At 51.3% G+C, this 25,999-nt stretch overlaps 1 protein-coding gene across 5 annotated transcripts in view; it reads left to right on the forward strand.

The window, feature by feature from the left end:
• The first annotated feature begins 1,655 nt into the window (after positions 1-1,655).
• Positions 1,656-25,999, forward strand: part of LDLR (low density lipoprotein receptor) — a 43,841-nt gene continuing 19,497 nt past the window's right edge. For 2 of the 5 annotated variants that reach the window (XM_005587996.5, XM_045381123.3), the window contains exons 1-10: positions 1,656-1,810; positions 11,861-11,983; positions 14,238-14,360; positions 16,680-17,060; positions 18,014-18,136; positions 18,841-18,963; positions 21,407-21,526; positions 22,581-22,706; positions 24,725-24,896; positions 24,982-25,209. In XM_005587996.5, the coding sequence (XP_005588053.3) occupies positions 1,744-1,810; positions 11,861-11,983; positions 14,238-14,360; positions 16,680-17,060; positions 18,014-18,136; positions 18,841-18,963; positions 21,407-21,526; positions 22,581-22,706; positions 24,725-24,896; positions 24,982-25,209 (1,586 nt within the window). In that variant the 5' untranslated portion in view covers positions 1,656-1,743. Of the gene's footprint in view, positions 1,811-1,841; positions 2,056-11,860; positions 11,984-14,237; positions 14,361-16,679; positions 17,061-18,013; positions 18,137-18,840; positions 18,964-21,406; positions 21,527-22,580; positions 22,707-24,724; positions 24,897-24,981; positions 25,210-25,999 lie in introns of those variants that run through there. The other 3 variants (XM_074025913.1, XM_045381121.3, XM_065535374.2) reach the window with 3 other exon arrangements.

The raw sequence follows: 25,999 nt of genomic DNA on the forward strand, positions 1-25,999 counted from the left end.
CCGGGTTTACGCCATTCTTCTGCCTTAGCCTCCCGAGTAGCTGGGACTACAGGCGCCCGCCACCTCACCCGGCCAGTTTTTTTTTTTTTTTATTTTTTAGTAGAGACGGGGTTTCACCGTGTTAGCCAGGATGGTCTCGATCTCCTGACCTCGTGATCCTCCCGCCTCGGCCTCCCAAAGTGCTGGGATTACAGGCTTGAGCCACCGCGCCCGGCCAACTGCTAAAAATTATTGTTATCAATTTCTTCTTCTGGGTTGGGCACAGTGGCTCATGGCTGTAATGCCAGCAATTTGAGAGGCATCATGATGCAACAGGAAGAGGATTGCGTGAAGCCAGGAGTTCGGGACCAGCCTGGGCAACATAGTCCCCATCTATAAAAAAAATTAAAAATTAGCTGGGCATGGTGGTGCACTCCTGTGGCCCCAGCTATTCCGGAGGCTGAGGTGGGAGGATTCCTTGAGCCCAGGGTTGATGCTGCAGAGAGCTGTGGTCACGCCACTGCATTCCAGCCTGAGTGACACAGCTGGAAATAATGATAAATAAATAATAATTATAAAAAATAAAATTATTCTCCCTGATTAATCTTTTTTTTTCCTACTGAGAGTTCAATTTGTCTCTTTTCTGCCTCGTCCCCTAGGTTTCCCTGAAATCCTGCTGAAAGGTTAGCACTCCCTGCCAAAGTCAGTCTGCAAAACCCCAGAGAAATCCAGCTCATTCCTGGGGAAAACCACCAAGACTGCCCAGCCCTGTGTGGGGTTCAAGCAAGTTTCTCACACGTGCCTTCTTGGCACAAGGTCTCTGCAATCCCATGAGTCCGCAAAGAGACTCAATTCTAAAAGTTGGTCTCCACCAGCTCTCTGTGGCTTAGGGGGTCAAGTTCAACTGTGAAAGCCCTGTTCTGTTTTGATTTTGCTTTGAGGGGGAGGAAGCCGCCCCTTCTGTTTGTTTAACTCCTTCTCCTAAAGGGAGAAATCAATATTTATGTCCAGACTCCAGGTATCTGTACAATTGATTTTTCAGATGTTTATACTGATAATTCATCCAAAGGCAGGATCTCACAAAAACAAAAAAAATTTTTTTTTGGCTGTACTTTTGTGAAGATTTTATTTAAATTCCTTATTGATCAGTGCTTATAAGGTGATTTGGAATAACCATGTAAAAACAATATACAACGAAAGTAAGCTAAAAATCTATATACAATTCCTAGAAAGGAAAAGGCAAATATAGAGAGTGGCGGAAGTTCCCAACATTTCTAGTGTTTTCCTTTTGAGGCAGAGAGGGGATTGGCATTAGGCTATTGGAGGATTTTGAAAGGATGCTGTTATCCTTCTGTGGACAAAAACAACAACATATTAACAGTTAAACGTGGAGACATTTCAGGGGGATCTTTCAGAAGATACATTTCTAATTTTGGGGGGGAGTCAGCTCTTCACCAGAGACCCGAATACAGCAAATCAAGTCGCCTGCCCTGGCAACACTTTCAAAAGACTGGAGTGGGAATCAGAGCTTCACGGGTTAAAAAGCCGATGTCACATCAGCCGTTCGAAACTCCTCCTCTCACTGTGAGGTGAAGACATTTGAAAATCACCCCACTGCAAACTCCTCCCCCTGCTAGAAACCTCACGTTGAAATGCTGTAAATGACGTGGGCCCCCGAGTGCAATCGCGGGAAGCCAGAGTTTCCAGCGAGGACACAGCGGGTCCTGATCCGGGTCGGGACACTTTCTGGCAGAGGCTGCGAGCATGGAGCCCTGGGGCTGGAAACTGCGCTGGACCGTCGCCTTCCTCCTCGCCGCGGCGGAGGCTGCAGGTAAGGCTTGCTCCAGGCGCCCACGTAGGGCGAGAGGGAATCCCCGGGGGGCCCCTTGGGAATTTTTTTTTTTTTTTTTTTTGGGGGGGTAAAAATAATCACTCTATCCCTGGAAGACTTGTAGGGTAATGGCACGGGGTCCTTCCCAAACGGCTGGAGGGGGCGCTGAGTAGGGCGCGAAGGTCGGGAGGAGTCTGAGGGATTTAAAGGAAACGGGGCACGGCTCGCCCCCAAGTCTCCACCAGGTAAGGGACACCTTCCTCTTCTTTATTTTTGAGACGGAGTCTAGCTATATCGCCCAGGATGGAGTGCAGTGGTGCGATCTCTGCTCTCTGCAACCTCCACCTCCCGGATTTAAGCAATTCTCCTGTCTCAGCCTCCCGAGTAGCTGGGATTACAAGCGCCCAACCACCATGCCCGGCTAATTTTTGTACTTTTAGTAGAGACGGGGTTTAACCATTTTGGCCAGGCTGGTCTCGAACTCCTGACCTCAGGTAATCTGCCCGCTTCGGCCTCCCAAAGTGCTGGGATTACAGGCGTCAGCCAAGGCGCCCGGCCGGGACCCCTTCTTCTAACTCAGAGCGGGGTGTGGGGACCTAAAAGAAGGGACCACCCCCCCCCCTCCCCGCTTAAGTCCTTCTGGGGACGAGGGTCGCGCGACTGGAGACCAGATGTCCAGCCTGGAGGTCCCCGCGGGCTCAGGGGTCCTGATCCGCTTTGCGCGACCCCAGGGCGCTACTGCCACCCTAGGTTGGGTGCAGTTCCCGGATTCCGCCGCGTGCTCCGTCCGGGGGCCACCTCCCGCCTCTGCCCCCGCCCCTTTGGCCCGCCTCCCGAATTCCATTGGGCGCAGTCCAAACAGGCCACCCTCGAGCCACTCCCCTCATCCAATGGGAGGCGGTGGAGGTGGAGGCCGGTGTCTGGAGGGCGGGGATTGTGTACTAGCTGGGCGGGGATGGCGCGGAAGTCTGAGCCGCACCTCGTCCAGGGCTAGGCGGCTTCATGGTAGCCTTGCGTTCCTCCGCGGTTCCTGTCACAAAGGCGGCGACAAGTCCCGGGTCCCCGGAGCCGCCTCTGCGACATACACGAGTCGCCCTCCGTTCGCCCGGGCCCACCCGGCGAAGGCCCCGGTTTCCGCTGTGCTCTATGGCGAGACCTCCATCCCCACCTTGTCCTGGGGGCCGCCCCCGCCCCACCAGCCCCGGTCAAGTTCACATAGGGGCCCCCGACCACCCTCAAGGCCTCGGTTCCTTCCAAGGCTGAAACGTTGTCTCAGAATCTACCTCCTTGGTCTGAAGCCGAGATCTTCCGACCACTTGGGGTGGCCTCGCCTCTTCAGAGGCTGTGAATGGCTTCGGTTCAGCTGTCCAAGTGGCAATTTTTCCTCTGGGTGAAATGGATTCGATTTTAGATTTCCACAGGAGGCTGGTTGGTGCATGATCCTGAGTTAGAGCTTTTTCGGTGGCTTTAAATCAGTTGCAGAGAGAGAGCCTCGCCCTAGACAATAGCTATATGGTCCTTTCCCTCCTGAGAACCAGCCCAACCTAGAAAAGGATTGGGATTGCCTGTTGAACAGAAGGATTGCAGGAAACTTTTTTTTTAATTGGCAAGGGGGGTTGGCTTTGACTGGAGGGAGAGCTTTGAACTGCCTTGAAATTCACGCCATAACTAACACACCGGTTTCCTCTGGGAGGCCAGAGAGGGAGGGAGGGAGGGTGCAGTGAAATACGGATGATTATTCTTTTATTTTTATTTATTTATTTATTTTTTAACTTTTTGTAGAGATGAGGTCTCGCTTTGTTACTCAGGCTGGTCTTGAACTCCTGGCCTCAAGCGATCCTCCTATCTCAGCCTTCCAAAATGTAGGGATTACAGGAGTTAATCACCGCGCCCCACCAGGGATGACGATTATTGCAAACATTCTGCCACCCAGTTTTACAAAAGAAAGAGAGGCACTGAGGCCGGGCGCGGTGGCTCAAGCCTGTAATCCCAGCACTTTGGAAGGCCGAGACGGGTGGATCACGAAGTCAGGAGATCGAGACCATCCTGGTGAACACAGTGAAACCCTGTCTCTACTAAAACTACAAAAAACTAGCCGGGCGAGGTGGCGGGCGCCTGTAGTCCCAGCTACTCGGGAGGCTGAGGCAGGAGAATGGCGTAAACCGGGAGGCGGAGCTTGCAGTGAGCTGAGATCGGCCACTGCACTCCAGCCTGGGCAACAGAGCGAGACTCCGTCTCAAAAAAAAAAAAAAAAAAAAAAAGAAAGAGAGGCACTGGATTAACGTGTATTTCACTCACCAATCAACCTCTTCCTTAAGAGAAAATGTTAAGGGAGTCTTAAGCAAGACCTTGTTCGTTCATCACTTTAGCTGTCTCTCCCGCGGGGTGGCTGAGAATGTGATGTTTCTTCTGTTGTCAAGGAGACCACACCCCTGATGTTTCCCTCCAGACTTCTGAGAGCTTGGTGATGTGTGTTTCTAGCACTCCTAGCTGCGCTACCTCACGCTCCAGCTGGCTTCAAGGCATATCCAGGGGGGAGTTTCTTGTCATTTCCTTTACAAAGGGAAGTTGTTGGAATCTGAACCCTTAGATCAAAATTAGGCAACAGTGGTGAGCGCAGCTCCAAACATGTCAATGGCTCACCCGAACTTGAGTAAGGGAGTTGTTTGCTTTAGCGAGCCCCAGGGTGATTCCCTTGTCATTTCCGGACATACCTGTCTTCCAGGGAACACTGGGAAAAAACAGTGTTTGTTGAGACTGAAAACCTGTAGGGAATTCTCTTCCTCATTCCTGCTCTTATCTGTAGACTTCCTCCCTGATAAGATCCAATTCTAGATGGGTCTGTTGTTGCTTGCTTTGATGGGTGCTTTGATGGACTTTTTTTTTTTTTTTTTTTTTTGAGGCGGAGCCTCGCTCTGTCACCCAGGCTGGAATGCAATGGCTGGATCTCAGCTCACTGCAAGCTCCGCCTGCCGGGTTCAAGCAATTCTCCTGCCTCAGCCTCCAGAGTAGCTGGGATTATAGGTGCCTGCCACCATGCCCGGCTAATTTTTGTATCTGTGGTAGAGATGAGGGTTCACCATGTTGGCCACGCTGGTCTCGAACTCCTGACCTAGTGATCCACCCGCCTCGGCCTCCCAAAGTGCTGGGATTACAGGCGTGACCCACCCACCATGCCGGCTGATCAACTGATTTCTCATTCATTTTCAGCTGGCTGTGTTCCCTCCAGCCAGGGCATTTTTGTTTGTTTGTCTCCCTTTCAAGGAAATTATTCTAGCTGCAATTGTGGATTTCCTCGTACAACTGTTTTCAGTAGCACGAGGAAAGAAAACATCGAAAGCAGTCACCACCTCATTTGTGTGCTGGGGCAAAAAGCAGAAATGTGTATTCTTTCTGTTTCGATAACCTGTTCCTGCCTTGTCACTCGTGACTTGAGAGATCGGAAGCCTAGAGGACTGGAATTTATAGAGATTTTTTTTTTTTGAGACGGAGTCTTGCTCTGTCACCCAGGCTGGAGTGCAGTGGCACGATCTCGGCTCACTGCAACCTCTGCCACCCAGGTTCAAGTGATTCTTCTGCCTCAGCCTCCCGAGTAGCTGGGACTACAGGCGCACGCCACCACACCTGGCTAATTTTTGTATTTTTAGTAGAGACGGGGTTTTACCATATTGGCCAGGCTGGCCTCGAACTCCTGACCTCATGATCCATCCGCCTCAGCCTCCCAGGGTGCTGGGATTAAAGGCATGAGCCACCGCACCCGGCCTTTTGTGTTTTTGTTTTTGGTTTTTTGAGAGGAGCTCAGTGCTTTTTAGGCATCCTTAGCATGAGAAAAATCTGGGGATCCATGCTCTAGTTTGCTTCCTTTTTTGTTTTTTTGTTTGTTTGTTTGTTTTTTTTAAATGGAGTCTCGCTCTGTCACCCAGGCGATCTCAGCTTATTTCAACTTCCGCCTCGGGGGTTCAAGTGATTCTCGTGTCTCAACCTCCTGGGTAGCTGGGATACAGGCACCCGCTCCCATGCCTGGCTAATTTTGTACTTTTAGTAGAGACAGGGTTTTGCCATGTTGGCCAGGCTGGTCTCGAACTCCTGACCTCGGGTGAGCCGCCCACCTTGGCCTCCCAAAGTGCTGAGATTACAGGCATGAGCCACCACACCTGGCCTAATTCGCTTTTCCTGAAATTCAAATGGTCTAATATGAAAAATGCCAACCTTGCTTGAAAGAATAAGAAAGAGGTGTGGTTTCATTGGGCTGGTCGTGTTTGGAACAGGACTGGCTTTGTCCCCTTGTTTGGGAAGGGCAGCATCTGTGAGGACACCTCCCTGATGTGCTCTCACTCAGTACTATTCTGTTCCTGAGCCGTGTCCCCACTAGCTGGGCCAAGGGAGCTCGTTTTGCAGGCAACTGCTGTCTAGCTGCGCCTGTTGCAGCAAAATCCCCCTTCATTTTTCAAAGGAAGGGTCTTGTCCTGTCACCCAGGCTGAAGTGTGCAGTCATAGCCCACTGCAGCCTCCAGCTTCTGCACCCAACTGATCCTCCTCTCTCAGCCTCCTGAGTAGCTGGGACTACAGGCCTGTGTCACCACTCCCAGCTAAGTTTGTTTATTTATTTGTTCATTTATTGAGACGGAGTTTTGCTCTTGTTGTCCAGGCTGGAGTGCAATGGCGCGATCTCGGCTCACCGCAACCTCTGCCTCCCGTTTCAAGCGATTCTCCTGCCTCAGCCACCGGAGTAGCTGGGATTACAGGCATGCGCCACCACGCCTGGCTAATTTTGTATTTTTAGTAGAGATGGGGTTTCCCCGTGTTGGTTCAGGCTGTTCTAGAACTCCCAGCCTCAGGTGATCCACCCACCTCGGCCTCCCAAAGTGCTGGGATTATAGGCGCGAGCCACCACACCAGGCCACTCTCGGCTAAGTTTAAATTATTTTTGTTTGTTTGTTTGTTTTTATTTTTTGAGACAGGGTCTCCTGCCCAGGCTGGAGTGCAGATCACTGCAGCCTCCACCTCCCAAGCCTAAGCCATCCTCCCCACTCAGCCTCCCAAGTATCTGGGATTACAGGTGTGTGCCACCATGCCTGGCTAAGTTTTGTATTTTTTGTAGAGATGAGAGTCTCACTATGTTGCCCAGGCTGGTCTCAAACTCCTGGGCTCAAGCAATCCTCCCTCCTCAGTCTCCCTAAGTGCTGGGGAAATCCACTTTTGAAACACTGTCTGGAGAGGTGCCCAGGTGTTAGATCACAGAAATAGGTCATCGTGGGGTCCTCTCATGGGTGCAGTCTTGAGCCACCTGTGGCCAGCAAATATTTGGAGAATAATAGTCAGGGGAGAGCTTGAGGTTCAGGAAAAGATTTTGTTTTTCCTCAGGGAAAGTTTTTTATTGTTCTTTATCCCTCCTTAAAGGACCTTCAGGTGTTACTGACATTCCCAGTCTACCCAGTGCCACATTTAGTTTGTAAGCTGGGCCCTTATACAGAGGTAGGGAGGTGAGAGCATTGGATTAGTGGTCACCAAAGCTGCTGTGGGGTGATCAGAGACTCCTCCCTTAAGATCTTTATCGCCAACGCCTCTGGCGCAACTTTCCTTTTTATTTATCGCAAACCTCCTGGAATCTCAATTGCTTTTTGCCCACCCGGTGTGTCAGCACAAGAAATGAGTCATTTCCTCCTTTAAGCACAATCGAAATTGAGCTGTGAGTCAGTGGGGTGTGTACAGTATTGTCAAAGCACCTCCAATGAGACATTCCACACAGATCTGTAGTTGGGCAAGATAATTATCAGTTTGTGACCACAACAGATTCCAAAGCTCAACTCATTTTCTTCTCTCTTCCTTCCCTTTTTTCTTTTCTTTTTTTTTTTTTTGGACAGAGTCTCGCTCTGTTGCCCAGGCTGGAGTGCAGTGGCACAATCTGGGCTCACTGCAGCCTCTGCCTCCTGGGTTCAAATGATTCTCGTGTTTCAGTCTCCCGAGTAGCTGGGATTATAGGCATTCGGGTTCAAGTGATTCTCCTGCCTCAGCGACCTGAGCAGCTGGGATTACAGGCATGTGCCACCACGCCCAGCTAATTTTTGTATTTTTAGTGGAGACGGGGTTTCACCATGTTGGCCAGGCTGGTCTCGAACTCCTGAACTCAGGTGATCTGCCCACTTTGGCCTCCCAAAGTGCTGAGATTACAAACGTGAGTCACCACGCCCAGCCTGTTCTGTTCTTTAATTCTCAAAACACCCTCTAGGAAGTAGAGATTGCCATTCTCCTCCATTTTACAGCTCAGGAAACTGAGTCCCAGAAGGATTAAGTCAGTTACCCAAGTCGTTCTCATTAAATGACCTGGAAAGCCACTGAAGCCCAGAATTGTCTATCTAACCCCCTTACTACTCTGACTTTCAGGGAGTCTACATGAATGTGCTGGGTCAACTATCAAAGTTGAAATGGATAAAGGGGGCTGGATGCAGTGGCTCATGCCTATAATCCTAGCACTTTGGGAGGCCGAAATGGGTGGGTGGGTTGCTTGAGCCCAGGAGTTTGAGACCAGCCTGGGCAACATAGTGAGACCCCTGTCTCTGCAAAAAATAAAAGCAAAAAGTTGGCCGAGTGTGATGGTGCACCCGTCTAGTTGCAGCTGCTCAGTTAGGCTGAGGCAGGAGGATCGTGTGAACCTGGGAAGTCGAGGCTGCCGTGAGCCTCAGTCATGCCACTGCACTCCAACCTGGGCGACAGACTGAGACCCTGTGTCCAAAAGAAAAGAAAAAAAGACATAGATATCCCTTTTAAAGTTAGGTTGTAGCCGGGCGCGGTGGCTCACGCCTGTAATCCCAGCACTTTGGGAGGCCGAGACGGGCGGATCACGAGGTCAGGAGATCGAGACCATCCTGGCTAACACGGTGAAACCCCGTCTCTACTAAAAAATACAAAAAACTAGCCGGGCGAGGTGGCGGGCGCCTATAGTCCCAGCTACTCCGGAGGCTGAGGCAGGAGAATGGCGTGAACCCGGGAGGCGGAGCTTGCAGTGAGCTGAGATCCGGCCACCGCACTCCAGCCTGGGTGACAGAGCGAGACTCCGTCTCAAAAAAAAAAATAAAATAAAGTTAGGTTGTATGTGAATTACCTACAGCTCAGTTTCAACCGTGCTTAAAGGAGGAAATGACTCATTTCTGGCTACACGTCAAATTAGCCCAAAACATAGTGGCTTAAAACAACACATTCATGGTTTCTCAGTTTTTGTGTGTCAGGAATTTGGAAGCAGCACAGCTAGATGGTTCCAGCTCTGGGTCTCTCATGAAGTTGCAATCAAAATATTGGCAGGAGAGGAAAACATATTTTCAGAAGCCGCAGGCATAGGAAGGCTTGGCTGGGGTTGAAGGATCCACTTCCACGACAGGGCACTCAGTGGCTCTTGGCTGGAGGCCTCAGTTCCCTGTTGCATGGAGCTCTCCCTCCAGCTGCTTGAGTGGACTCATGACATGCAGCTGGCCTCCCCTGGAGTAAGTTGATCCAACAATGAGCATGGCCATGAACTAGGCTCAGAAGCCACTTGTTGTCACCTCTACGTTTTCCTATCAGAAGTCCAGTGCCACTCCAGGGGACAGGAATTAGGCTCTGCCTTCTGAAAGGATTATCATAGAAGATGCAGTCATATATTCTTTTTTTTTTTTTTTTTTTGAGACGGAGTCTCGCTGAGTCGCCCAGGTTGGAGTACAATGGCACGATCTTGGCTCACTGTAAGCTCCGCCTCCTGGGTTCACGCCGTTCTCCTGCCTCAGCCTCCCGAGTAGCTGGGACTACAGGTGCCCACCACCACGCCCGGCTAATTTCTTGTATTTTTAGTAGAGATGGGGTTTCACCGTGGTCTCCATCTCCTGACCTCATGATCCGCCCGCCTTGGCCTCCCAAACTGCTGGGATTACAGGCGTGAGCCACCGTGCCCAGCCTATTCTTTTTTTTTTAATTATTCTTTTTTTTATTTTGTAGAGATGGGGTCTTGGTATGTTGCCCAGGCCAGTCTAGAACTCCTGAGCTCAAACAATCCTATCTCTGCCTCCCAAAGTGTTGGGATTACAGGCGTGAGCTACTGCACCTGGCAATGTGGTCATAGTTTCTTTTTTTTTTTTTTTTTGAGACAGAGTCTCTGTCACCCAGGCTGGAGTACAGAGGCATGATCTCGGTTCACTGCAACATCCACCTCCCAGGTTCAAGCGATTCTCCTGCCTCAGCCTCCTGAGTAGCTACAGGCGCCCACCACCACACCCGGCTGATTTTTTTAGTAGAGACGGGGTTTCACCGTGTTAGCCAGGATGGTCTCGATCTCCTGATCTGGTGATCCGCCTGCCTCGGCCTCCCAAAGTGCTGGCTGGGATTACACGTATGAGCCACCACGCCCGGCCTTTCTTTTTTTTTTTTTTTTTGTGAGACAGAATCTTGCTCTGTTGCCAGCCTGGAGTGCAGTGGTGTAATCTTGGCTTACTGCAACCTCCACCTCCTGCATTCAAGCAATTCTGCTGCCTCAGCCTCCCGAATACCTGGGACTACAGGCCTGTGCCACCGCCCCTGGCTAATTTTTTGTATTTTTAGTAGAGATGGGGTTTCACCATGTTGGCTAGGATGGTCTCGATCTCCTGACCTGGTGATCCACCCACCTCGGCCTCCCAAAGATTCAACCATCGATCAAAAGTTATCGATGTACATATGTAGCTAGGCACGGTGGCGTGTGCCTGTAATCCCAGCTACTTGGAAGGGTTAAGGCAGGAGAATCGCTTGAACCTGGGAGGCAGAGGTTACAGTGAGTCAAGATTACACCACTGCACTCCAGTCTGGGCAACAGAACAAGACTCTGTCTCAAAAACAAAACAAAACAAAAAAAACCCTTGTATGTAATTTTCCTGGAGAGCATCTGTTACACCTTCACAAAGATAAAAGGCAGACTTGGCCGGCCGCGGTGGCTCACACCTGTAATCCTAGCACTGAGAGACTGAGGCAGGTGGATCACTTGAGGTCAGGAGTTCGAGACCAGCCTGGGCAACATGGTGAAACCCCGTCTCTACAAAAAATACAAAAATTAGCTGGGTGTGGTGGCTGGCACACGCCTGTATTCCCAGCTGCTTGGGAAGCTAAGGCAGGAGAATCACTTGAACCCAGAGGCAGAGGTTTGCAGTGAGCTGAGATCGCACCATTGCACTCAACAGAGTGAGACTCTGTGTCAAAAAGAAAATAAAATTTTTTTTAAAAAGGCAGATTTTTTTTTTCTTCTTGGTCTTATTACCTCATTATAGTAATAATAAGTGCATAGTGCATGCTGAGATAAGCAATCATAATTTGTTATTGCAGCCAGGCACGGTGGCTCCCACCTATAATCCCAGCACTTTGGTCAGGAGTTCAAGGCCAGCCTGGCCAATATAGTGTACTGGGCAGTACAGGTCTTTTTTTGAGATGGAGTTTTGCTCTTGTTGCCCAGGCTGGAGTGCAATGGTGCCATCTCAGCTCACCACAACCTTTGCTTCCCGGGTTCAAGTGATTCTCCTGCCTCAGCCTCCTGAGTAGCTGGGATTACAGGCATGTGCCACCACACCCAGCTAATTTTGTATTTTTAGTAGAGATGTGGTTTCAGCATGTTGGCGATGCTGGTCTCAAACTCCTAACCTCAGGTGATCTGCCCACCTTGGCCTCCCAAAATGTTGGGGGATTACAGGCGTGAGCCACCGCGCCCAGCTGCAGTACAGGTTTTTAATATGCGAAATACTCTTCCTTTCTTTATGAATGTGCATGGAAATTCTAATTTGGAATCAACGAAATATGGAGCCCATATTTTGGAATCAACAACATCAGTCTTTGTTGACAAGTGTCTGTCTCTCTTGGGTGTCTTCCTTGTGTCCTCCACTGTATTCTGGGGTTCATAAAATTTCAGTTGTTGTGGTTGCTTAATTTCCTGGGAATCAGACTGTTCCTAATTGGATGATATTTCTGGTTAATTCTATAGTTGGCAGGAAACAGGCACAGGAAACGTGGTCAGTTTCTGATTCTGGCGTTGAGTAGACCCTTTCTCCTTTTCCTCTCTCTCAGTGGGCGACAGATGTGAAAGAAACGAGTTCCAGTGCGAAGACGGGAAATGCATCTCCTACAAGTGGGTCTGCGATGGCACCGCTGAGTGCCAGGATGGCTCTGATGAGTCCCAAGAGACGTGCTGTGAGTCCCCTTTGGGCATGATACACTTTTTTTTTTTTTTTTTTTTTTTTTTTTTTTTTTAATAGAGACAGGGTTTTGCCATGTTGGCCATGCTGGTCTTGAATTTCTGGTCTCAAGTGATCCTCTGGCCTCGGCCTCCCAAAGTGCTGGGATTACAGGCACCACGCCTGGCCTGTGACACAATTCTTAACCCCTTTTTGATGATGGCAGCTGGAAAAGTGGGCAGGGGATTTTGATGTATCCAATCATTAATTAGGAGGTGGGGAGAGAATGAATTATTGGAGCTTTCCTTAAAGCCATTAAATGGCTTTTTTTCCATTGATGTGAATTTCACATAACATGAAATTAACCAGCTCAGTGGCATTAATACATTTGCAATGCTGTGCTGTGTGGCCACCACCTCTATCTCAGTCCAAAACTTTGCATAACCTAATGTCTTTTTTTTTTTTTAAAGAGATGGAGTCTAATTCTGTTGCCCAGGCTGGAGTCCAGTGGCACAGTCATACCTCACTGCAGCCTTGACCTCTTGGGCTCAAGCGAGTCTCTTGCCTCGACCTCCCAAAGTATTGGAATTACAGGTGTGAGCCACTGCACTCAGCCTAATGTCCAATTTTTAACAAGCTCCGTTAAATGCCCTCTGTTTTGACCCATAAAGGGGTAGGCTTGGCCGGGCACAATGACTTGTGTCTGTAGTCCCAGCTACTTGGGAGGCTGAGGCAGAAAGGCAAAAAGATTCCTTTATAAAGCCCAGGAGTTTGAGGGCCACCTGGGTGACATGGCTAGACCCCATCTCTAAAAAATAAATAATAAATAAATATTTGTTTTTTTTTTTTTTTGAGACGGAGTCTTAGTCTTGCTGTGTTGCCCAGGCTGGATTGCAGTGGTGCGATCTTGGCTCACTGCAAGCTCTGCCTCCTGAGTTCATGCCATTCTCCTGCCTCAGCCTCCCAAGTAGCTGGGACTACAGGCGCCTGCTACCATGCCCAGTTAATTTTTTGTATTTTTAGTAGAGACAGCGTTTCACCGTGTTAGCCAGGATGGTCTCAATCTCCTGACCTCGTGATCCACCTGTTTTGGCCTCCCAAAGTGCTGGGATTACAGGCGTGAGCCAATGCGCCCGGCCCATATGTAATTTTTTTTTAAATGAATGGGAGGCCAGACATGGTGGCTCATGCCTAGAATCCCAGCACTTTGGGAGGCTGAGGTGGGTGGATCACTTGAGGCCATGAGTTTGAGACCAGCCTGGTCAACATGATGAAACTTCATCTCGATCGAGACCACAGTGAAACCCCGTCTCTACTAAAAATACAAAAAATTAGCCGGGCGTGGTGGCGGGCGCCTGTAGTCCTAGCTACTCAGGAGGCTGAGGCAGGAGAATGGCGTGAACCCAGGAGGCGGAGCTTGCAGTGAGCCGAGATCGCGCCACTGCACTCCAGCCTGGGCAACAGCGTGAGACTCCGTCTCAAAAAAAAAAAAAAAAAAAAAAACACTTCATCTCTACTTAAAAAAAAAAAAGTGGGATTGGCATTCTCTTCAAAGTTCTGGGGTTTTCCTTTGCAAAGAGAGAATTGGCGAGGCCAGTGGGTCTTTTGTTTTTTTTTTTTTTTTTTGAGACGGAGTCTCGCTCTGTCGCCCAGGCTGGAGTGCAGTGGCCGGATCTCAGCTCACTGCAAGCTCCGCCTCCCGGGTTCACGCCATTCTCCTGCCTCAGCCTCCTCAGTAGCTGGGACTACAGGCGCCCGCCACCTCGCCCGGCTAGTTTTTTTTTTGTATTTTTTAGTAGAGACGGGGTTTCACCGTGTTAGCCAGGATGGTCTCAATCTCCTGACCTTGTGATCCGCCTGTCTCAGCCTCCCAAAGTGCTGGGATTACAGGCTTGAGCCACCGCGCCCGGCCGTCTTTTTTTTTCTGTCTTGTGACGGAGTCTCACTCTGCCACCCAGGCCGGAGTGCAGTGGTGGGATCTCGGCTCACTGCAACCTCCGCCTCCTGGGTTCAAGTGATTCTCCTGCCTCAGCCTCCCAAGTAGCTGGGACTACAGGCACCCACCACCACGCCCAGCTAATTTTTGTATTTTTAGTCGAGACGGGGTTTCACCATGTTGACATGTTGACCAGGCTGGTCTTGAATCCCTGACCTCAGGTGATCTACCCGCCTTGGCCTCCCAGAGTGCTAGGATTACAGGCGTGAGCCACTGTGCTCAGCCTCAGTGGGTCTTTGCTTTGAGTGACAGGTCAATCCTGTCTCTTCTATAGTGTCTGTCACCTGCAAATCCGGGGACTTCAGCTGCGGGGGCCGTGTCAACCGCTGCATTCCTCAGTTCTGGAGGTGTGATGGCGAAGTGGACTGTGAGAACGGATCAGATGAGCAAGACTGTCGTAAGTGTGGCCCTGCCTTTACTATTGAGCCCATCTGGGTCCTGGGGAGTGGTCTGACTGTCTCTACAGGGTCCTGCTTAAGCTGCAAGGCAGCTGCCCTGAACTGGGCTCCATCTCTTGGGGGCTCATACCAAGCCTCTTCTGCCCCTCAAATCCCTCCCTGACCAGGAGGCATTACAGACCAGGGATAGTGCCACCTCTTGGGTTTGTCGCGCACAGTCAGGGACACCATCCCTGCCGAGGGCTGGCCACCTGGCACACACACTGGCAAGCCACTGTGATCCCCAGTGGCCGTGATCCCCGCCCCGTGAGGCTGAACACATAGTGACACTTGCTAGCCACGCCTCAATGACCCAGGTAACGTGAAGGGGAAAAAGCTAGAAAGTTCTGCCAAGGAGGAAGGCCAAGAATCCCAAAGGGAAATGGGCTTTGGAGCTGGGCATCTTCTTGGCTGTCTTAATACAAGTGGCATATCCCAAATCCAAAAACCCGAAATGCAAAGTCTTGAGCACCCAAAATTCTGAAACGTCTTGAGCACTGACATTTAGAAGAAAATGCTTATTGGAGCATTTTGGATTTCGAATTTTTACCATTAAATGTGGAGTCCTAATTAGGAAAAAGCCAGGCTGGTCAAACCAAGGGAAAGCAATAAAAGAAGGCAGATAGAGTCGAGTGCAGTGGCTCACGCCTGTAATCCCAACCCTTAGAGAGGCTGAGGCGGGTGAATCACTTGAGGTCAGGAGTTCAAGACCATCTTGGCCAACATGGTGAAACCCCGTCTCTACTAAAAATACAAAAATTAGCCAGGCATGGTGGTGTGTGCCTGTAATCCCAGCTACTCGGGAGGCTGAGACAGGAGAATCACTTGAACCTGGGAGGCAGAGGTTGCAGTAAGCCAAGATCACACCATTGCACTCCAGCCTGGGGGACAAGAGTGAAAATCTATATCAAAAAAAAAAAAAAAAAGAAGGCTGGGCATGGTGGCTCATGCCTGTAATCCCAGCACTTTGGGAGGCCGAGGTGGGTGGATCAGGAGGTCAGGAGATCAAGACCATCCTGGCTAACACGGTGAAACCCCTTCTCTACTAAAAATACAAAAAATTAGCTGGGTGTGGTGGCGGGTGTCTGTAGTCCCAGCTACTCGGGAGGCTGAGGCAGGAGAATGGTGTGAACCCAGGAGGTGGAGCTTGCAGTGAACCGAGATGGCACCACTGCACTCCAGACTGGGCAACACAGCGAGACACCGTCTCAAAAAAAAAAGAAGGCAGATAAACTATATAAGTCTGCCTTTCTTCATGGTCCAGAACACATAGCTCTCCTGTGTAAATAACTCCCAATCTTCCTGTGCCCAGGTATCAGCAGACACCTTGGCTGATAGAAAATTGCAGGTTAGCGCACTGCAACCTTGGCATCATAGGGACTGCACAACGCCCCCTTCAGCGCACAGCACAAGCACCATTCTATAAAATCTCCAGCCAGCAGCCGGGTGCGGTGGCTCACACCTGTAATCCCAGCACTTTGGGAGGCTGAGGCGGGCTGATCATCTGAGGTCAGGAGTTTGAGACCAGCCTGGCCACAATCATAAAACCCTGTCCCTACTAAAAATACACAAAAATTATCCAGGCATAGTGGCAGGTGCCTGTAGTCCCAGCTACTTGGAAGACTGAGGCAGGAGAATCGCTTGAACCTGGGAGGTGGAGGTTGCGGTGAGCTAAGACCGTGCCATCACACTCCAGCCTGGGGGACAAGAGTGAGACGACTTCTCAAAAAAAAAAAAAAAATCCCCAGCAAGCCTTTGTCTCCTGGCAGTCAGCTCCTCCCTTGCTGACCTGCTCATTGCTTTCTTGCAAGGTATTTTCCTACTTTCTCGAATAAATCTGCGTTTCTTTACCTACAGCTGCCTTTTTTTTTTTTTTTTCTTCAATTTTTTGAGACCGAGTCTCACTCTGTTGCCCAGGCTGGAGTTCAGTGGTGCAGTCTCGGCTCACTGCACCACTGGTCCCAAGCATTTTAGAGAAGTGATACTCAACCCAAAATAAGGACAGGAATTCTATAAATGGTGCCACCGTCTTGCAGTTCTCAGTTTAACAGCTTTACACCTATTAATGCACCAGTCCTCAGAGCAGTGCTGGGAGATGTGTACAGATGAGGAAACTGAGGCACTGAGAGGGCAGTGGTTCAGAGTCCATGGCCCCTGACTGCTCCCCAGCCCGCCTCTCCAGGCGCCTGGCGTTTCTGTGGCAGCGTCCCCGGCTATAGAATGGGCTAGTGTTGGGAGACTTCACGGTGACGGTGGTCACGGCCCATCCATCCCTGCAGCCCCCAAGACGTGCTCCCAGGACGAGTTTCGCTGCCACGATGGGAAATGCATCTACCGGCAGTTCGTCTGTGACTCAGACCGGGACTGCTTGGACGGCTCGGACGAGGCCTCCTGCCCGGTGCTTACCTGCGGCCCTGCCAGCTTCCAGTGTAACAGCTCCACCTGCATCCCCCAGCTGTGGGCCTGCGACAACGACCCCGACTGCGAAGATGGCTCGGATGAGTGGCCTCAGCACTGTCAGGGTCTTGAAGTGCCCAAAAGGGACAGTAGCCCCTGCTCGGCCTTCGAGTTCCACTGTCGAAGTGGCGAGTGCATCCACTCTGGCTGGCGCTGTGATGGAGGCCCCGACTGCAAGGACAAGTCTGACGAGGAGAATTGCCGTAAGGACAGGGGCGGGGCCTGGGGCGGGAGCGGGGCGTCCTATCACCTGTCCCTGGGCTCCCCCGGGTGTGGGACATGCGATGATTTAGGTGCTGAAGTGGATTTCGAACAACATGCCAAGAAAGTGGTTCCCATTTCATGTTTTTTTCTTTTTTTTTTTTTTTTTTTTTGAGGTGGAGTCTCACTCTGATTTTTTTCGTCTCTAAATTTCCTGCATCCATGAGGCCCCAGGCGATGGTTCCTGTTGGCTTATTGGGAAGTCACTGTTTGGAAGGTGCTGGTTGTTTTTTGTTGTTTGTTTTTGTTTTGAGATGGAGTTTCGCTCTTGTTGCTCAGGCTGCAGTGCAATGGCGCGATCTCGGCTCACTGCAATCTCTGCTTCCCAGGTATAAGTGATTCTCCTGTCTCAGCCTCCCAAGTAGTTTGGATTACAGGCATGCACCACCACGTCCAGCTATTTTTTGTTGTATTTAGTAGAGATGGGGTTTCACCATGGTAGTCAGGCTGGTCGCAAACTCTTGACCTCAGATGATCCATCTGCCTTAGCCTCCCAAAGTGCTGGGATTACAGGCGTGTACTGCCGCATCCAGCCTCTTTTTTTTTTTTTTTTTTTTTTTTTTGAGACGGAGTCTCGCTCTGTTGCCCAGGCTGGAGTGCAGTGGCCGGATCTCGGCTCACTGCAAGCTTCGCCTCCTGGGTTTACGCCATTCTCCTGCCTCAACCTCCCGAGTAGCTGGGACTACAGGCGCCCGCCACCTCGCCCGGCTAGTTTTTTGTATTTTTTAGTAGAGACGGGGTTTCACCGTGTTAGCCAAGATGGTCTCGATCTCCTGACCTCGTGATCCGCCTGTCTCGGCCTCCCAAAGTGCTGGGATTACAGGCTTGAGCCACTGCGCCCAGCCTCTGGTTGTCTCTTCTTGAGAAAATCAACACACTCTGTCCTGTTTTCCAGCTGTGGCCACCTGTCGCCCTGACGAATTCCAGTGCTCTGATGGAACTTGCATCCATGGCAGCCGGCAGTGTGACCGGGAATATGACTGCAAGGACATGAGCGATGAAGTTGGCTGCATTAACGGTGAGCGCTGGCCATCTGCTTTCCCATCCCCCATTCTCCGTGCCTTACTGCTTGCAAATGATTTGTGAAGCCAGAGGGCACTTCCCTGGTCAACTCTGCACCAGCTGTGTGTCTGTGGGCAAGTGACCTGAGTTCCCAGAGCCTCACTTCCTTTGTTTTTAGATGGAGCCTCGCTCTGTCACCCAGGCTGGAGTAGTGTGGCACAATCACAGCTCACGGCAGCCTCTGCCTCTGGGGTTCCAGTGATTCTCCTGCCTCAGCCTCCCGAGTAGCTGAGATTCAAAGCATATGCCACCATGCCAGGCTAATTTTTTGTATTTTTATTAGAGACAGGGTTACACCATGTTGGCCAGGCTGGTCTTGAACTCCTGTCCTCAGGTGATCCACCTGCCTTGGTCTCCCAAAGTGCTGGGATTACAGGTATGAGCCACCACCCCAGGCCTCATTGTTTTGTATTTTTAGTAGAGATGCGGTTTTACCATATTGCCCAGGCTTGTCTCGAACTCCTGGGCTCAAGCGATCTGCCTGCCTCGGCCTCCCAAAGTGCTGGGATTACAGGCGCAAACCTCTGTGCCCGATGCGCTTTCTTAATGAGTCCATTTGCATGTGTTCTTATGTGAATAAACTATTATATGAATGAGCGCCAAGCAGACTGCAGGTCAGACACACCTGACCTTCCTCCTTCCTCTCTCTGGCTGTCACAGTGACACTCTGCGAGGGGCCCAACAAGTTCAAGTGTCACAGCGGCGAATGCATCAGCCTGGACAAAGTCTGCAACATGGCTAGAGACTGCCGGGACTGGTCAGATGAACCCATCAAGGAGTGTGGTGAGTCAGGGTGCAGGCGGCTTGCAGAGTTTGTGGGGAGCCAGGAATAGAACTGAGAAATGAGTGCTGTAGGGTTTTGGGAACTCCACGCTGCCCACCCTGTGCAAAGGGCTCCTTTTTTTTTATTTTGAGACAGTCTCGCACCGTCTCCCAGGCTAGAGCACAATGGCATGATCATGGCTCCGTGCAACCTCCACCTACCAGATTCAAGCAATTCTCCTGCCTCAGCCTCCCAAGTAGCTGGGATTACAGGTGAATGCCACCATGCTGTACTGATTTTTGTATTTTTAGTAGAGCTGGGGTATCACCATGTTGGCCGGGCTGGTCTCGAACCCCTGACCTCAAGTGATCCACCCACCTCCTGAAGTGCTGGGATTACAGGCGTGAGCCACCTTGTCCTGGTGAGATTTTGTTTTTTTTTTACCAACCCTCTGTAGTGGATACTGAAAGACCCTATTAGGATAACCGTACAGTACAGAGAACGCAGTGGGAAGTTTTCTCTGTCATATACCAGAGAGGGCCTGGGCACGGTGGCACACTCCTGTAGTCTCAGCTACTCAGAAGGTTGAGGAAGGAGGATCGCTTGGGCCCAGGAGCTGCAGGCTGTAGTGAGCTGTGATCATACCACCACACTTCAATCTGGGCAATAGAGTCAGGGACCCTATCTCTAAAAAACAGTAAATATTTTGGACACTGTGGGCCATACGGTCTCTGGTGCAGTTTCTCAACATGGCTGTTGGGTGAACACCACCACCCACAGAACGCAAACCAATACATGTGGCTGTGGGCCCAGAAAATGTTATTTATGGACACTGAAATTGGAATTCCGTATAACTGTTTTGTGTCACAAAAATGATTTCCCTTTTTATTTTTATTTTTCTTCTCAAGTATTTAAACATGGAAAAGCCATTTTTAGGTCTGGCGGGATGGTTCACGGCTGTGATCCCAGTACTTTGGGAGGTCGAGGCGGGAAGACCACAAGGTCAGGAGATCGAGACCATCCTGGCTAACATAGTGAAACCCCGTCTCTACTAAAAATATAAAAAATTAGCCAGGCGTGGTGCCGCGCGTCTGTAATCCCAGCTGCTCGGGAGGCTGAGGCAGGAGAATCGCTTGAACGCAGGAAGTGGAGGTTGCAGTGAGCCGAGGTCCCACCACTGCACTCCAGCCTGAGCGACGGAGTGAGAGTCCGCCTCAAACAAAAAATCGTTTGCTCATGCAGGTCTTGAACTCCTGGGCTCAAGCTATCTGCCCGCCTTGGTCTCCCAAAGTTCTGGGATTATAGGCATGAGCTATAGCGCCCAGACTTTTGTTGTTTTATATACATATATTTAAACTGCAGCAAAAAACATGTAATATAAAATTTACCGTCTTAAACCTTAGTAAGTGCACAGTTCTGTGCCAGTAGCACATTCACACTGTTGTACAGCATCACAACCACCATCTCCAGAACTCTTTTTTAAAATTTTGTTTGTGATGGAGTCTCACTCTGTCACCCAGGCTGGAGTGCAGTGGTGTGATCTCTGTTCACGGCAACCTCCACCTCCCAGGTTCAAGTTATTCTCCTGCATCAGCCCCCTGAGTAGCTGGGATTACAGGTGCCCACCACCATGCCTAGCTAAATTTTGAATTTGTAGTAGAGACGGACTGGGTTTCATCATGTTGGCCCGGCTGGTCTCGAACTCCTGACCTCAAGTGATGCTCCCACCTCGACTTCCCAAAGTGCTGGGAATACAGGCATGAGCCACCGCGCCTGGCCCCAGAAATCTTTTATCTTCCCAAACTGAAGCTCTGTCCCCATGAAACACTCACTCCCTATCCCCTCCCCAACTCCTGGCACCTACCATTCTACTTTCTGTCTCTATGATGGCTCTAGGGACCTCCTTTGAGTGGAATCAGACAGCATTTTCCTTTTTTGACTGGCTTATTTCACTGAGCCAAGTGTGGTGGCTCACGCCTGTAATCCCAGAACTTCAGGAGACCAAGGCAGGCAGATCACCTGAGGTCAGGAGTTCGAGACCAGCCTGGCCAAGGTGGTGAAACCCCATCTCTAGTAAAAATACAAAAAATTAGCCGGTTTTGGTGGTGGGTGCCTGTAGTCACAGCTACTTGGGAGGCTGAGGCAGGAGAATCACTTGAACCCAGGAGGCAGAGGTTGCAGTGAACCGAGATCGTGCCATTGCACTCCAGCCTGGGCGACAAGAGTGAAACTCCGTCTAAAAAAAAAAAGAGAGAGAGAGAGAAACCCCGTCTCTGCTAAAAAATACAAAAAAATTAGTAGTCGGGCATGGTGGCGCATGCCTGTAGTCCCAGCTACTCGGGAGGCTGAGGTATGAGAATCACTTGAACCCGGGAGGTAGAGGTTGTAGTGAGCCAAGATTGGCAGTGAAGGGATGGGTGGGGGCCTGAGAGTGACCAGTCTGTGTCCCCTGGCCCTGCACAGGGACCAACGAATGCTTGGACAACAACGGTGGCTGTTCCCACATCTGCAACGACCTTAAGATCGGCTACGAATGCCTGTGTCCCGACGGCTTCCAGCTGGTGGCCCAGCGAAGATGCGAAGGTGATTCCCGGGTGGGACTGAGCCCTGGGCCTCCTCTGCACTTCCTGACATGGCGACTAAACCCCTCGTGCCTCAGTTTCCCCATCTGTTAAGTGGGCCTGAAAGCAGTTAGTAGGGCTTCATGAGATTCCACAGACATGGAAAACTATCATTGGCTGGCCAGAGGTTCTTGTCTCTGGGGATTAATAATTAAGAAATTTCGGCCGGGCGCGGTGGCTCAAGCCTGTAATCCCAGCACTTTGGGAGGCCGAGACGGGCGGATCACGAGGTCAGGAGATCGAGACCATCCTGGCTAACACGGTGAAACCCCGTCTCTACTAAAAAATACAAAAAACTAGCCAGGCGAGGTGGCGGGCGCCTGTAGTCCCAGCTACTCGGGAGGCTGAGGCAGGAGAATGGTCTAAACCCAGGAGGCGGAGCTTGCAGTGAGCTGAGATCTGGCCACTGTACCCCAGCCTGGGCGACAGAGCAAGACTCTGTCTCAAAAAAAAAAAAAAAAAAAGAAAAAAAAAAAAATTTCAGGCCGGGCGTGGTGGCTCACGCCTGTAATCCCAACACTTTGGGAGGCCGAGACGGGCGGATCACCTGAGGTCGGGAGTTCGATACCAGCCTTACCAACATGGAGAAACCCCGTCTCTACTAAAAATACAAAATTAGCTGGGCGTGGTGGCTCACGCCTGTAATCCCAGCTACTCGGGAGGCTGAGGCAGGAGAATCACTTGAACCTGGGAGGCGGAGGTTGCGGTGAGCTGAGATTGTGACATTGCACTCCAGCCTGGGCAACAAGAGTGAAACTCCGTCAAAAAAAAAAAAAAAAAAAAAGAGAAATTTCAGCTGATACAGCTTCACACTCTTGGTTGGGTTCCTGTGGTGAGTGGTGACGTCACATCATGGCTGGGGATGACACCTGGCTGTTTCCTTGATTACATCCTTTGAGAGGCCAGGCTGTCCCCTGGCTGCCTTCGAAGATATGGGTTTTGGCCTGGGTCCCATTGCTCCGTTTCTAGCCATTGGGGAGGAGTCCCCCCACCAAGCCTCTTTCTCTGCCTCCCAGATATCGATGAGTGTCAGGATCCCGACACCTGCAGCCAGCTCTGCGTGAACCTGGAGGGGAGCTACAAGTGCCAGTGTGAGGAAGGCTTCCAGCTGGACCCCCACACCAAGGCCTGCAAAGCTGTGGGTGAGCATGGGAAGGCGGCGGGTGGGGGCGGCCTTACCCCTTGCAGGCAGAAACGGTGAGGAGTTTCATCATCTGAACTTTGCACAGACTCATATCCCCTGGCCAGGAGGCTGTTTGCTCCCAAGGGCTCTGGCAGCAGAGTCCGCTGCCCTGTTAGGACTTGGGCTTGCCAGGGGCATGACTGCATAAAACCTAGTTTCTAGGAATATCCAGTTAACAAAACCCTCAGCCCTGCTGATGGAACAGGAACCGGCTTTCCTTTCAGGGACAACCTGGGGAGTGATTTCAAGGGGTTAAAGAAAAAATTAGCCAGGTGTGGTGCCGCACACCTGTGGTCCTGGCTACTCTGGAGGCTGAGGCAGGAGGATCGCTTGAGGCTACTCGGGAGGCTGAGGCGGGAGGATCGCTTGAGGCCAGGAGGATTGGTTCATCCTCCCATGTCGGCCTCCGGAGTAGCCAGGACCTCAGGTGCATGCCACCATGCCCAGCTAATTTTCATATTTTTAGTAAAGACAGGGTTTCACCATGTTGGCCATGCTAGTCTCAAATTCCTGAACCCAAGTGATCCTCCTGCCTTGGCTTCCCAAAGTGCTAGGATTACAGACACCACACCTGGCTATTATTGTTTTTTTTTTTTTTTTTTTTTTTGAGACGGAGTCTCGCTCTGCCGCCCAGGCTGGAGTGCAGTGGCCGGATCTCAGCTCACTGCAAGCTCCGCCTCCCGGGTTTACGCCATTCTCCTGCCTCAGCCTCCCCAGTAGCTGGGACTACAGGCGCCCGCCACCTCGCCCGGCTAGTTTTTTGTATTTTTTAGTAGAGACGGCATTTCACCATGTTAGCCAGGATGGTCTCGATCTCCCGACCTCGTGATCCGCCCGTCTCGGCCTCCCAAAGTGCTGGGATTACAGGCTTGAACCACCGCGCCCGGCCTATTATTGTTTTTTAGAGACAGGGTCTTGCTCTGTCTTCCAGCCTGTAGTGCAGTGCAGCCTCCATCATAGCTCACTGCAGCCTTGACCTCCTGGGTTCACACGATCCTGCTACCTCAGCCTCTGGAGTAGCTGGGACTACTGGCATGTGCCACCATACCTGGGTAATTTTTTTTTTTTTTTTTGGTTTTTTTTGAGACAGAGTCTCAGTCACCCAGGCTGGAATGTGGAATGTAGTGGCACGATCTTGGCTCACTGCAATCTCCACATCCCAGGTTCAAGCAATTCTCCTGCCTCACCCTTCCAAGTATCTGGGATTACAGGTTCCCATTACCAAATGTGGCTAGTTTTTGTACGTTTAGTAGAGACGGGGTTTCTTTTTTTTTTTTTTTTTTTTTGAGACGGAGTCTTTGCTCTGTCACCCAGGCTGGAGTGCAGTGGTGCGAACTCGGCTCACTACAACCTCCACCTCCTGGGTTTACGCCATTCTCCTGCCTCAGCCTCCCGAGTAGCTGGGACTACAGGCGCCCACCACCACGCCCGGCTAGTTTTTTGTACTTTTAGTAGAGACGGGGTTTCACCGTGTTAGCCAGGATGGTCTCGATCTCCTGACCTTGTGATCCGCCCATCTCGGCCTCCCAAAGTGCTGGGATTACAGGCGTGAGCCACCGCGCCCGGCCAGAGACGGGGTTTCACCACATTGGTCAGGCTGGTCTCAAACTCCTGACATAAAGTGATTCGCCCACCTCAGCCTCCCAAAGTGCTGGGATTACAGGCTTGAGCCACCGTGCCTGGCCAAAGTTTTTTTTTTTTTTTTTTTTGTGGCAATAAAGTCTCATTGTGTTACCCAGGCTAGCCTTACACTCCCAGAAAAAGTGATCCTCCTCCCTCAGCCTCCCAAAGTGCTGGGATTACAGGCGGGCTCCACTGTGCCTGTTCCCATCAGGAAGTTCTTTTCCACCCTGTTTTTCTGGGTGCCTCCTCTGGCTCAGCTGCACCCTGCAGGGTGACACGAGGGGACGGGGAGGCACTCTCGGTTCCATCGCCGGGTTTCCTCTGCCCCCCTGACCTTGCTCCCCGGGTCCCCAGGCTCCATCGCCTACCTCATCTTCACCAACCGGCACGAGGTCAGGAAGATGACGCTGGACCGGAGTGAGTACACCAGCCTCATCCCCAACCTGAGGAATGTGGTCGCTCTGGACACGGAGGTGGCCAGCAATAGAATCTATTGGTCCGACCTGTCCCAGAGAATGATCTACAGGTGAGCGTCGCCCCTGCCTGCAGCCTTGGCCCACAGATGAGATGAGGGCTCCCGGCCCTGACGCCCTCCTCTCCTCCTGCCTCAGCACCCAGCTTGACAGAGCCCACAGCGTCTCCTCCTACGACACCGTCATCAGCAGGGACCTCCAGGCCCCCGACGGGCTGGCTGTGGACTGGATCCACAGCAACATCTACTGGACCGACTCTGTCCTGGGCACTGTCTCCGTTGCGGATACCAAGGGTGTGAAGAGGAAAACGTTATTCAGAGAGAACGGCTCTAAGCCAAGGGCCATCGTGGTGGATCCTGTTCATGGGTGCGTATCTACGACGCTGAGTGGTGCATAGGGAAGGGAGGGAGCAGGAAGGGGCTTCAGGAACTGGTTAATGGGCTGGGCATCGTGGCTCAAAGTGCCTGTAATCCCAGCACTTTGGGAGGCTGAGGAGGGTGGATCATCTGAGGTCAAGAGTTCAAGACCAGCCTGACCAACGTGGTGAAACCTCATCTCTACTAAAAATACAAAAATTAGCCGGGTGTGGTGACGTGCACCTGTAATCCCAGCTGCTCGGGAGGCTGAGGTGGGAGAATCACTTGAACCCAGGAGGCGGAGGTTGCAGTGAGCCGAGACAGCCCTGCTGCACTCCAGCCTGGGTGACAGAGCGAGACTCCGTCTCAAACAAACAAACAAAAAAAGAACTGGTTAGTGGTTAGTGGTTAGTGGTTAGTGGCTAGGCCCCAGAATGGTATCTTCCAAGCCCGTGGCTGACTCAGCAGCTCCTGGGACAAGGCACTCTGACCTGTGTCCCCTGGCAGGAAGCATCGCCCCTGCCGCCTGCCTGGCGTACCCTGTACCTGTCAGGCGACATCTGCCACCTGAGCACGTGAGAGGTGGCACCTCAGTTTCAGTGAGGCGCTGACAAGCTGGGATGCACACCGTCCTCACAGCCACCATCAGGAGGTGAATGTTCGGTCTCGGGCAGAGATCACTGGAGAAGGCACACTCGGTGTCCGGCAGGGGAAAGCAGGGAAGAGAGCATCATTTAGATGGAACAGAACTTGCCTGTGGGGGAAGGTGGGCCCGCTAGGGCCAGCGTCCCTTTTTATTT

The sequence above is a fragment of the Macaca fascicularis genome, chromosome 19 (genome assembly GCF_037993035.2).
Source record: "Macaca fascicularis isolate 582-1 chromosome 19, T2T-MFA8v1.1".
Lineage (NCBI taxonomy): Eukaryota > Metazoa > Chordata > Mammalia > Primates > Cercopithecidae > Macaca > Macaca fascicularis.